Genomic DNA, 13891 nt, shown 5'->3' with positions numbered 1-13891 from the left:
GATCCAGCTCTGATGCTTGGATTTGCTTATCTGCTGATGATGGGAGGAGAATGTATCTGAAATGTATTTAAATCATGAGGAGGAGATTCATCTGATGGAGGATATGTGGGTTTATAATGGGGAGAAAAACTCTTTTGTTTGAGAAAAGACACTTTTATAAATTTTATAAACCCCATTATAAAAAGATTTTATATTTGGAACATTCTTTTTTTCAAACAAAGTTCATGATATAATTTACCTAAAACTGTCCATTTTTTTTGTTTATCCATTATATGCTCTCAAACTGTCTGTAATGTGATTAGGACAGATGAATTTATACAAAATACAGTATACCTATAAAATTGGAATAAATATTACACATGTTTAGTGGTCTAAACTCTTATATGGTACAACGTGTCAGACAATGTCATTTCTTTCCACAGTGATGGCACACTGTGATCAAGTCTGCGATGCTTCTGCACCATAATCAGAATGATATCTTGAAAAGCTAGAACTTTATTTGAGGTTGAGAGACATGCAAAAGAGAAATTAAAGCTTTCAGATTTATTTATACTAGACAGTGTTGAACACATGAAGTCTTTTCCAGGTCAACACATTTATTTTTAATGTAATAATGAATAAACTGCAAAACTTAAATTTAGTAGAATGACTGTGAGTTAAGTAACATTTAACTCTGAATTTAACTCTTTATTGCGGCCAGCCTAAGGCATACCTGTGCAATAATCATGCTGTCTAATCAGCGTCTTGATATGCCACACCTGTGAGGTGGATGGATTATCTCAGCAAAGGAGAAGTGCTCACTAACACACATTTAGACAGATTTGTGAACAATATTTGAGAGAAATAGGCCTTTTGTGTACATAGAAAAAGTCTTTGAGTTCAGCTCATGAAAAATGGGGGCAAAAACAAAAGTGTTGCTGCAGCAGCAGCAGTAGGGATGTAGAGATCATGGTGTGTGTTGAAGCAGAAGAAGTAAAAGCTCTTGGTCTTTGTTGCTTAAATATATAACAGGGACATTTGCATAGAGACACTTCTTATCTTAGGGACAAAATGGGATGGATTCCTCTACACATGAAAATCTTCTCATCTAATGAACCTCTGTAATCTGTGAATATAAATCTATAAAATATGGAACATTAAGAGACTTTATCAGGTCTCTGAATTTTTTGAACAAGATCTCTTTATTTATAATTTTACAAGATACAAACAAAAAACAGAAGAAATACAACATAGCCCAACCCAACCCTCTACCCATCAGACATAAAGCATCAATTACATTGTACAAAGAAGACATGAGAACAACAACAACAAAAAAAACAATAAAAAAATAAATTAATTAATTAATAAATTAAATAAATAAAATAAAATAAACAAATAAATAACAGTAAATGAATAACTTTAAATAAAAGCCTCTTCTTGGGGCTGTGTTCCCTACTTGTGCTTTTCAACAAATGACAAAAAAGGTTGCCAGTTTGCATAGAATTTTTGGGAAGATCCTTGCAGAGAGTATCTTATTTTTTCCAGTTTAAGATATTTCATGGTCTCTTTAATCTAGTGAGGGAAAGTAGGGGGGTGGGGGTCTAGCAAGGAGTGTGCAAAAGGCCAATATTTCACAATTATAGCTACGTCTGCACAGGTTTTGTGTTACAACACCAAATACCGCTATAAAAGGAGATGGGTCTATTGGCAAAACTATTATTTCTGAGAATGCACCAAAAATCAATTTCCAGAAATTATACAAACACAGGCATGTCCAAAACATATATAGAAGGCTTGCAGGAGCTTGCCTACATCTGTCACAAATAGGGTCTAGCTCTGGCCAGAATTTAGATAGCCTCACCTTTGACCAGTGGAGTCGGTGTACCACCTTAAATTTCACAATCATATGTCGTTGACATATAGATGACAAACAGATCTGTTTAATAATATTCTGCCAAGTTATCTCTGAAATTTGTTCATTCAGATCCTCTTCCATGGCTTTTTTAAGCAATCTAAATACGCCAGGTTATGCTGATTGAGGAGGATATAAATTTTGCCTATGATTTGATTGGAATCTTTTCCTACCTTAAAAATAGAGTCTAATAGGGATGCAGAAAGTTATGAAGGAAAACAATCAATATGTGTAACCAGAAAGTTTCATACTTGCAGATATCTAAAGAAATGGGACCTGGGAATCTTAAATCTGTTAACTAATTCATCAAAAGACGCAAAAGTATTATTTATATAAAGATCTTGTAATGTATATATCCCACTCTTAACCCAAATATCAAAGGCATTGTCCATTATTGAAGGAGTGAACATATGGTTTTTACTTAAGGGGGCATGTAAGGAGAGACTATGAAGGGCAAATGATTTTCTAAATTGATTCCAAATCTTTAGGATTTATAAGATTAGAGGAATAGCGAGAGACAGGTTCAGGCATTGGAAGTTCAGAGCACATTAAAGAGGATAGGGAGACAGGTTCGCAGGAATTCCTCAGGTCTGTTAAGAGAACTCACTCTTCATATACACATATTCAGTAAGGAGTAAAACACTTGGGGGTGTGTTTTAATAGGACAATAATCAAGGAGCAGGTGGTGTGATGTCAGGAATTGTAGAGGTGGTGGGTGTATGTGCCAATAATTAATTGTGTAAAGTACAAAGAAAACAACAAAAAACATTGTGTAGTTCTGCATACTTTGGCTGAACTGTGTCAGGGAGTTACTGCTACAAACCTGAAGATAATTATTTTCCAATATTCAGTGTGACTAATTATTATAATCACAATTCCTCTTATACAGCAGCAGTCTGTGAACGGTTACAATTTATTTATCAATTAATTAAAGAAGAATACGGTATAAACTCTTTGTTTATAGTTAACAGTTAATGTTGTGGAACCTTTGTGAAATGTATGTATTTAATAATCACTGATTAAAAGTTGGCATTTTTTCTGTAAATGTTATTATTTCCCTTTTTGGTCCTCTTTGGAAATTTGATTTTAAGAGACAGTCTCAGTGTTCAGTGTCTCAAAGACATAAAAATGATGGAGTATCTAACTCTGACTGAGGATATGAGAATATGTTGTACTTATGACCACTTTAAGGAAACATAAAATGGTACAGTATATTTGTTAAGCTCTAGCGCCACCTGCAGATCTTGTGAAAATGCCCTGTATATTGAATGCACTTTTCTCTTTCACCACATCTGTGGGAGGATTTTGGACGGCTGATTAAGATGTTTGTACCACTGTGGTGTCTAGCACAGTAATACACAGCAGAGTCCTGTGTACTCAAACCAGTCAGCTGCAGATACACCATGTTTTTGGAGTTGTCTCTGGTAATTTCCAAACGTCCCTCAATGTGTTTGGCATATATAGTTTTACTGGCATCATACCAGATAGCCCCAATCCATTCCAGAGCTTTTCCAGTTTGTTGTCTGATCCAGTTCATGCCATAGCCACCAAAGTTAAACCCAGATCCTTTACAGGAAAGACTCAGAGTTTCTCCAGGGTTTTTATTACTGAACCAGTGGGAATAGATTCAAGACTTTGACACTGAATACCTGCAACATAAACAAGAAAATATTAGTGTATAATAAACAATGAAAAAGATATTTGAGATTCAGCATGAAAACTCACCAATGAGGCTGATAAGTAGCAGGAATGAGGAGAGTGGGATCTTCATGGTGAGTGTTGATGAGACTCGATCGCTCCACTGAGCTCAGCTGCACATAAATACTGCATGGACACACAGCAATCTGGATTTGCATCATGATATCATGATAGAAAACATGAGGCAGTCATGATGCTGTAACAGAGAGGAACAGGAACTAAACCTTCAACCTTCTCACACAAATTCTAATCTGTTAAGGTGATTATATTACATACTACATTATAATAATAAGCTACTACATTATAATAAGTTCTTGTTAGTGATATTATTATAGTGTTTATCGTGTGCAGTAATGTTAGAAATCTATACTACAACTATTTCAAAAATAAAATAACTTGAAACACTTGGTTGTCATTATTTATTTATTTATTTATTAATTTATTTTTCTCAGTGTTGTATAGTCAGGAGTTATTGGGACAGTTCCTTGGCAGACTCCTAGGGGTCCTGGCAAGTGGTTTATTTATTACTGTGTTATTCCTGTGTGGGCGTTGCCACGCCCTTTCCTAATGTATTTTCCTGCTTTCTCACCTATCCCTTGTTTTCCCTTGATGTGCTGCTCTATATATCTTTGTCCTTCTGTATTGGTCAGTGTCGGTCATTATACTCATATGTGTCGAGGTAACGGTGTATGTGTGCCGTAAGGCCGGACGCCATGTAATTTATGTTTTTATGTTATAGTCATGTTTTGTTGAGGTTATTTAATTTTCCATGTCATAATTATGGTTTATTGCTGTTACGTTTAATGTAGTTGTGTTTTGTTTTGTTAAATTAAACCAGTGCATGTACTGCATCCCTGTGTTTGGGTCTGATCTGCTACTTCGGGCGATCAAGCTTATGGCAGATATTCGGGTTTAATCCCCTAAAATTGGGATTTACAGCATTCATCTGCCACCATGAACATAAAGAATGACTGGAGTTGTTCTTCTGCTTACTAACCAATGAATGAACTGTGTGTATTTACTGGTGATATATCGTTCATTCTAATAGACATGTTATGCATGGAATAAAACTGGTATTTCAAATTGTTTAGAAACGCTCTTATAACCCTTCTCAGATTGATGGGCAGCAACATCACTGCTGACGTCTTTTCTTCTTGCTGTTGTGTTAACACACACATGAATGCTCCAGAAAAGCAAACTGACAAAACTTCTACTTCTATAGAGATGCTGATGATAAGTTATTTAAGGGCTTTTGATTAGCAGCACCTGGCTGCTACTTACCATATTAATCCCTATGGAAGCAGTGAGGGCATATTTAGTTCTTTACACATGGTTTCTACAGATTAGATTCACTTTTGTTAAATAAATAATGACTTGGTGTAATTTGTCATGTGATGATGAGGTTGTATTTACCTAATTTTAAGATCTGCTAAGGACAAGATGATTTTTTTATTTTAGCATAATACATAAACCCACAGGGTTCAAGAGTCTGTACTTTCTTTTTCATATGACTGAAAACATAGTACAGTATATTATTGTGAAATAATTTCATTATCTTTTATCAGTATGAATGTCCTGATAAAGATCACAACAATCTAGATGCAGTAAAAGTCACCAAGTGATAATATATCGAAATATTTTGGTTCTTTGACCTCCATGAATCCACAGGTTCTGAAAATGTAGGTTTGTCATGTGACTGTAGCAAGTATGTGTTTTGTACTGATGTCTAAGGGGAAGTATCACTGTGTGTCACGGGCACAGTAATAAACTGCAGTGTCTTCTGTCCTCATGCTGTTCATCTGCAGATACACCTGCTTCTTACTGTTGTCTCTGGAGATGGTGAAGCGACCCTGAACAGCGCTGGAGTAACGTATGTCACTACTGCTACTTGAGATATATGCAACCCATTCCAGTCCTTTTCCAGATACCTGTCTGATCCAAGACATGTAATAGCCACTAATGTCTAATCCAGAGGCTGTGCAGGTCAGTTTATGAGACTGATCAGGTTTGATGATCACTGGATCAGACTGGATCAGTGTCTGACTGCAGGAATCTGAAACAGAATAGGAGACATTAACATTAAAAAAAGAACGAAAGAAAAAGATGTTTTTTTTTAAATAATGTAATAAATAATACTAACATTGAATGAAGATTGCTAGAGTAAAGTAACTCAAAACACTGCCTAGTCCCATCTCAAAGAATTAAAATGATTCCTGCTGCTGTAAATGAACACAAACTGCTGGTATGTTGTTGGGCTGAATGTTTCAGCATAAATGGTTCAAATACAGGATTTCATTTGCATGACACGCCCACTAGAGATATAAAAACATTCACAGAGGAACAGCTGAGATGAGAAAAAGCTTCCTGTAAGACTCTGGGTGTGTTTCATGCTGTCAGGTTCATCACTGCTCTTTACTCATTAGATCTCAATCTTAAATCTTGTGAATTTTGTGTGAATGATGGAATAAAGCATCTGCTTCTCTTTTTTTACGTATCCTTTCTGAATAAACCACAAGGAGCAAAACCCTTAATCCAGTAGACTTTGAGAGGATTTCTCTAATATGTTTTAGCCTTCAGTATTTCACATAAACCTATTATATGAAATGTAAATATTTCACACCTGCTAAAGAAATTAAAGCATTCCCTTAATGAATTAATCTGTAAAACTCAAACCTACCAGAGGTTTCACATCATCATGATAATGACTGAGGGATAATGGAGGATAGAATGTATTTTTTATTCTGTTTTTATATCATACTACATATCAAGTGTAAATTTGGTAATATTCAACACAAATATTCCTAAATTATGATAAATGAGATGTTTGATAATGAGTCTCATACAGAATGCAGTTTGTGGATTCACTTTTTTCACTTTATTTGTTAAACTCTGCTGCCTCCTTCAGTTGTTTCAATTATTGCACCTCACACTGTGAGAACAGACTGTGTGTTAAACACAACACACTGCTGGAACATTTTCTTCTTCCCACAATGTTCATGCTTTTTTTTATCCATCCATCCATTATGTGCTCTCAAACTGTATATAATGTGATTAGGATAGGATTGATTTCTACAAAGTACAGTATAATCTGTAAAGTTTTAAATTACAATATCTATCACACATATGTCTATGGCTAAACTCTTATATGGTACAACATAGTTATATAGTCATAGTGAAATGGACTTCATCCTAATCAGTCGATCACTGATATTGGAAGTCAAAATGCCTGTGATGCTTCTGCACCACAATCAGAATGAACACTTGAAATGCTAGAATTTTACTCAAGGTTGAGGGACATGCAAAAGAGAGTAACATAAAAATGGAACATAATTTGCACAACTGTTCAAATGTTTAGAATTTTTAAACATTTTTCCTTCCATTTTTGTATGTAATCATTTATTATTTAATTATGGAAGTTATTAAATGTAATGGAAAATAAAATGGACGTGTGTGCTGGTCTGGGAAAACTCAGGTGAAGGAGAATTTTGGAGGTAAAAAACACCACAGTGTGAAGAAACCATGCATGAAAATGTGTGTAAGGAGCGAATTCAACAAACAGTCAGTCTGTCTGAAGATTTGTAAAACCTTGCTTTATGTGTGATTTACTCACACACAGGTGAATGTCAGATATTGATAGCTGAAATGAACATGAGTGAAATGAACATGAGCCTAATCAATTCAGTTTGTAATCAGATACCGACTGTCAAATTGTTCATGAGGCTCCGGTGCTGTAGTCAGAATTGTTATCATTATTATTTATTTTTTAATGAAGGAGAATGTTGGGAGCTAGCACTGTTTCAGTTTACTTGGAGTTTTTGTACAGGGATGTTGTTTATTTGTCTCACTGTGGTTACGAGCGCAGTAATACACAGCTGTGTCTTCAGTCTGCATGTTCTGTCCTGTTAATGTCACTGTGCTGCTGGACGTGTCTCTGGAAACCTGAAACCTGCTTTTCAGTTTTTCACTGTAGTAAGTGTTACCATCACCACATATATCTCCGATCCACTCCAGAGTTTTTCCTGCAGGTTGTCGTATCCAGTATGTACAGTAGCTGCTATCAGTTAATGAATATCCAGACACTTTACAGGTCAGAGTCAGTGACTGACCAGGAGTTAATACTGTGGATCCGGTCTGGATCAGCTCAACACAGTGAACACCTGTTAAAGAAAAGTTATTTTAATGATGTAAAAGTGAAAAGCTTTAAGGAACCAAAATTGTATTAAAAGTCAAATGTAAAAACACTTACAGTGTACGGCTGCCAGCAGCAGCAGCAGTAGGGATGTAGAGATCATGGTGTGTGTTGAAGCAGAAGAAGTAAAAGCTCTTGGTCTTTGTTGCTTAAATATATAACAGGGAAGGACATTTACATAAAGACACTCCTTATGGGTCAGAATGGGATGGATTCCTCTACACGTGAAAATCTCCCCTTCTCATGAACGTCTCTAATCTGTGATTATAAATCTATAAAATTTGAAACATTAAGAGACTTTCTTAGGTCTAAGAATTTATGTGAAGAGAACACACTCTTCATATGAGCATATTCACAGAGCCGGATTCACTGCAAATCCTCACATCCCCGTTCCTCTTAACCACTGGCATGACAGGCATGGCCCATTCACTGCATAACACTGGGGGGATGACCCCCAGCTCCAAGAATTAATTCATAATACATGAAAATAATAATAATTAGATAGACAATTCTTTATATCATTATCAGTCGTATGTATGCTGCAATCTAGAGAATTACATTAACACAGAAATTATTCTCATGTCTACAAATTCCCTGGTTTCTGTGTTAAAATAATTGTTGTGAGTAACTGCTTCCATATTTGACTCTCACATGGTGAAATACTGCAGTGTTTTCTGAACAGTATGAACTACATTTAACATTATAATCAAACCGTTCAATAGAACATGATGTTCATTCTGGTATAGTCTGCCCTCTAGAGGCTTTAACTGATGAATCCAGAGAGAAATAGCTGAGAAGATTCTAGATCAGGTGTTTTTAAATTCTGAAGAAGAATTGTAATCTCTAGTGAGCAGAAGGCAAAGCTGAAATCTAATATCTATCAACAACTCAACAGTGAAACTATTCTCTATACTTCATCTACTTTATTATTCAAAAGTTTAAATTGATCTTCTTTGAGAAATTGAATCAGCAGCAGTGTTAGGTAAGTTACTACAAAAAAAGTTATTAATTACTAATTACACCATCAATGCTGTATTTAAAATGTGTTTCTAATTACTCTGTCTGCAAAGTAATTTAATTACTCAATAAGTAATTTAACTCATTATTAATTACTTCCTAAAATCCCTATAAACCTTGACTGGTAGCCTGCAATCATTTTTTTAGCTCACCTTTGGACATTTTCTACACTCCTGATGTAAAATCAAGTTTTGCCTGCTTAACATTTGTACTGTCGATGAACATGGATCACTCAAAAGTGTTTGTCGATGCTGCCTTGTCAAGTGCTTCAGTAAATTACTCGTGGTATTGACAGGGGCCGATAGTTTTTTTCACCAGGACATAGCTTACATTTCACGTTAATGTTCTTGTCTACCTGGGCCAAAAAAGAGAAGTAATTGGAATAGTTCCATTTGGAATAGTTCCAAAACAGCCACTTGCTCCTGCTACTAAGTAATGCATTACACCCAACAGTGATCAAGATCAGTGATCTTCATTAAAATTGCCCCTAGGTGTGAATGAGTGTGTGAATTTATAACATGTCCAGGTTGTACGCTCAGTGTTCCTGGGATGGACTCTGGATCCAGCACTCTGACCCGAATAAAACACTTCCTAAAGATGAACTAGTGACTGAATACATTATAGTGATTATTGTCTTGTGATATTAAATGATTATATTTTTATTCCTAACAAATAGACCTCACATATCCTCAACCCTCATCCTGAACACCGGCATCCCACAAGGCTGCGTGCTGAGCCCACTGCTCTACTCCCTGTTTACCCATGACTGTGTTCCATGGCATAACTCCAACATCATCAAATATGCAGATAATACCACAGTTATTGGGCAAATCAGCAACATTGAGGAATCGGCCTACAGGGAGGAGATCCAAAGCCTGTCAGCATGGTGTTCCATGAACAACCTCACCCTCAATGCCAAGAATACCAAAGAGCTCATTGCGGACTTCCGGACATCTAACAGCAGCAGACACTCACCTATCTACACCAACGGGTCTGAAGTAGAGCATGTCTCCAGCTTTCAGTTCCTGGGCGTCCACATCTCTGAAGATCTGGCGTATGAGAAACCACCTGGAGTTTGAGATGAAATAATACGGACGTATTGAGCAGGAAGTGTTGACATGCTGGGTGAAGAGTGAGAAATGACATCGAACAGAACTGGGAAATGGTCCAAAAAGCATGAATCACCCACATCCCTGATAGTGGGAAGGAGGCCTAATGAAATCGCTAGGTCCAAGGTGTGTCCAATTACAAGTGTTGGCACTTTAACTGACTGAGTAAGGTTGAAAGAGTCCAATAAATTATTAAAATCAACAGAAAAGCTATTATTCGGACAGCATGCATGAATGAAATCAGAGGAATATTTAGGTGCCCGGTAAATGAGAGCAAGAAAAATCATTAATGACAGAAACTAACAGCTCAAAGCTCACATACACACGACTCACGGTTGCTGTACCACATTTAGAGGGCAGAGCGATGAGGATGATCTCAGGTAAGATTTTAGTCTTACCAATACTCCTCCTCGCTTGCCTCGGCGGTGATGTCGTCTCCTCCTTAGATCAACTGCAGACAGATGCAAGCGGTGAACCGGCAGGTTCGTGAATAGTGGCAGCAGTGTTCCTGAACACAGATGTGTGAGAGCCGGTGGAAAATGTTCTATGGTAGAGCGAATATTTAGCAGTGTTAGCCAATCGTATGTTATTAGAGAGTCGACTAGATGAATAAAAAGAAAAAGAAGTGTAGGGAGCAGCAACGCGAGGAAAAACAAACACAGATGCAGGTATAGATGGCAGGCTTGATGCAGTGGCGCCATCTTGAAATCCATGATCACCTTTTTCACATGCAAGCAAGAGTTGAGAGTTCTTATAACTTAGTCATTAATGATGGTTATTAATTATTAATGAACATAAAGTATTTTATTTAATGAATAAATCAATGAATGAATAACCTCAGAATGTTTTGTTGAACACTTTTTTATTCCACATCAGAATGCTTAATATAAATGATCCAGTTTGCTCAGATTTTTTTTTGATGAGTTTTACTTCAGTAGCAGTGAGCTGCTGCCATCAATAGGTGCAATAAATATTTTCATGTTGTTTCTCTTTTTTTTTTCTCTTTTTTGTGTTTTGTACTGAGCTGAGTGTGTGGAGCTTCTATCACTGATACCAACATCCACTTCAACAACCTGCACAACTGGATTGGTGTAGTATTAATGATGGATAAACTGTGTATTCACTTAATTAACAATAATTTAATGTATTGTTGAGATAAAGATGGGTCTTAGCTCTGCTAGCTCATATATACCACAGTCCCTGGGGACAAGTGTACAGCAGAGAGAGGAAAATGAGCAGGGATGTTTTTGTACAGGGCTTCAGTGAGTTTGTCGTGTTGTGTCTCTGGCACAGTAATACACAGCCGTGTCCTCGACCTGAAAGTTCTGTCCTCTTAAATAAACCGTGCTGATGGATTTGTCCTGACTGAGACTGATCTTGCTCTTCATTGTGTCTTTGAGATTAGTGCCACCACCACTACAGAGATATCCGAGCCATTCCAGAGCTTTTCCAGCAGGTTGCCGTATCCAGTGAATACAATAACTGGATTCTGAGATCTTACAAGAGATGGAGAACGACTCTCCAGGCTTCACGAGCACAGAGGCTGTCTGAGTGAGCTCCACACCGCTAACACCACCTGTAAAAAACAACAACAGAACATCATCAAAAGTCATCAAGTCATTTTCACAAACATGGAATAAAATCTAAATTCATTCAGCTAACAAGGAGACTTACAGAATGCAGCTGAAAGCAGCAGCAGCACCGATAATGAAAGCATTGTTGTTTGAAAGTGAAGTGAAGTAAAAGGCTCAGCTGCTCTCCTCCTCACCACACACACACACACACACTCACACACACACACTCACACAGACCTCTCTAATGTAAGAGACATGAGTGGAGGATTTGCATAAAATGTGGGCTTTTTTCCCACTGTTTCCAGGAGCAAAGTGATAGGTTTCATGTATATTTTTAAGAAACAATACTAGTTAAGGCCACACCCACTTTAGGGTTATATCCAGATACATTTTTTATCTGTTTTTATTTAATGTTTCTGAAGCGTTTTAGGTCATGTGACTCTTCCAGCAAACTTTAAGTAATTTTCCACGGGAACTGACTATACTTATTTTAATTATATTTTTGTTTGTTTGTGTATATTGCTGTTGATGTCATTATAATATTGTGGGTAATTGTATTTTTGTTTTAAAGTAATACATTGAGTTTTATATTTGAGTGATGTCATTTCTGCCTGTGTAATTGTTTAGTTAATTCTCGCCCTCGCTCAGAACAGCTTTGGACATGAGCGAGGCAGGTATGTTGCAAATGGGTTCTGTAGTAAAGTGACTAAGTCACATAATGTGCTTAATTGTTGCTAGTTGTATATTTGGAGTTTAGTGTTAATGAGCTGTATAAGTTCCGCTCCAGTTGCCGCAGGTATATTTGTCGCAGCCTGACAGATGTAACGGCAGATCCGTGACAGTGTGAAAGTCCCCAGGTGGCTCTGTCCACGGCTGTCTCCTGGTCACAGGCTGTCCACACAAATCCATCCACAGCATCCACAGTGAGCAACACCAAGCGACGAGACTCAGACCAGGGGTAGAGCCAGTGGTCACACTGGAACTTGGAGCTCGGGAGTGGGGCATATACCTCGACAGAGACAGACAGAAAGAAGTCTCGGGTACCTTTGGTTAACATTATAACAAAGATGTAGTACTGAGTGACCCTCAGCTCCATCATCAAGCTCTTTGATTCAGTCGTGTGACACAAACTTCTGGTGAGCAAGAGGCTGATTTTTTATATAGCAGGGTGAATTTGCATAAACATCCTTCAGCTGTTAGCTTTCATAGTTTCATGAATCCTTATTGAAAACAAGCAACCTGCTGCCCCCTACAGATGATTTTTATATTTAGGAGTTTGTAGTAGAGATGCTGCAGAATGCATGTTACATTTCGTTTAATCTCTCGTCAGATTCTGTGCTGCTGAACAGACTCTGTGTTTCTAAATTCAGGAATTAACTGTTTACCTGTAGTGTTCCTGCAGCTGGTATCACTTATAGGAGGAGTAAAAGCATGAATAGTACAGTATATAGTCACAACTAGTCATCAGAATCATTGTCGTAGAGCTGATGTGCAGCTTCCTGCTGAGGGAATATTTACAGCTCATGAGGACGTGCTTGTGTAAGTTTTTGTACAGCTCTGGAGTCTGTTGTGTCAGTGTGAGTCTCGTGCACAGTAATAAACTGCCGTGTCTTCAGCTTTCAGACTCTTCACTTCTAGGTACAGCATGTTTTTTATTGGTGTCTTTAGTGATGGAGAACTGGCCCTGCAGTGACTGAGCGAATCCAGTGCTAGTGCCAGTGTCAATACGCCTGATCCACTCCACTCCAGTCCTTGTCCTGGTTTCTGACGGATCCAGTGCATGTTGTAGCTTCCCATTGAGAATCCAGAGACAGTACAGGACAGAGTGACCGACTCTCCAGGTCTCTTCACCGCAGAAGCTGAGGAGGTCAGGGACTGTCCATAAGAATCTGGAAGAAAAGAGTAGAACTAGGTAATGTTATTTTATAATGATTTTAATGCTAATAATATTCACATAAAAAACATAAACTTACATGAAATGAGTACCAGTAAAATACACTGTCCTAAAATCATCCTTCTCTGAGTTCTGCTTCACCCAGATTTAAAGTGTATGGGAGTGTTATCTATCACAGAGCTCACTGGAAACTAGAGCAGTCAAGAACATGCTGTTTATACACGACTCTATTTGAATAGGGAGTGTCCATGACCACTATGGAGGTGTTCAATCCACAACCACATGCTGCTCACTGTATAGATGTGTGGATGATAAGGTACTTTGTAAATCCCTACAACAGAATGTTTCTCTATCAGAAAGGGAACCAAGTCAAATAATTTCTCGAAGATGCCTTACTTATCTAATGAACACATTAGGAAACGTTCAAGAACCTGTTTTACTAAATGTAGCTTTTTAATTTTTATACCCTACAAATTCATAGGAATCATTGTGAGGTAGATTACAACAGTAAGACGGTTT

The 13891-nt window shown here is 37.3% G+C and overlaps 1 pseudogene and 2 gene segments (V, D, J or C); all 3 read right to left on the bottom strand.

Annotated features, from left to right (window-relative positions):
- Window positions 1-3116: 3116 nt before the first annotated feature.
- LOC131364464 (immunoglobulin heavy variable 3-33-like) lies at window positions 3117-3662 on the bottom strand (annotated as a pseudogene).
- A 3661-nt stretch (window positions 3663-7323) lies between these two features.
- On the bottom strand, window positions 7324-7881 carry LOC131363542 (Ig heavy chain V region 914-like). The segment is given in 2 exon segments: window positions 7324-7746; window positions 7836-7881. Coding segments are annotated over 2 exon segments (417 nt in total).
- A 3100-nt stretch (window positions 7882-10981) lies between these two features.
- LOC131344110 (Ig heavy chain V region 23-like) lies at window positions 10982-11688 on the bottom strand. The segment is given in 2 exon segments: window positions 10982-11480; window positions 11579-11688. Coding segments are annotated over 2 exon segments (360 nt in total).
- Window positions 11689-13891: the final 2203 nt, after the last annotated feature.

Source organism: Hemibagrus wyckioides, linkage group LG02 (genome assembly GCF_019097595.1).
Source record: "Hemibagrus wyckioides isolate EC202008001 linkage group LG02, SWU_Hwy_1.0, whole genome shotgun sequence".
In the NCBI taxonomy this organism is placed as follows: Eukaryota; Metazoa; Chordata; class Actinopteri; order Siluriformes; family Bagridae; genus Hemibagrus; species Hemibagrus wyckioides.
The sequence above is the reverse complement of the archived record's forward strand: the minus strand, read 5'-3'. Positions and strand labels throughout refer to the sequence as shown.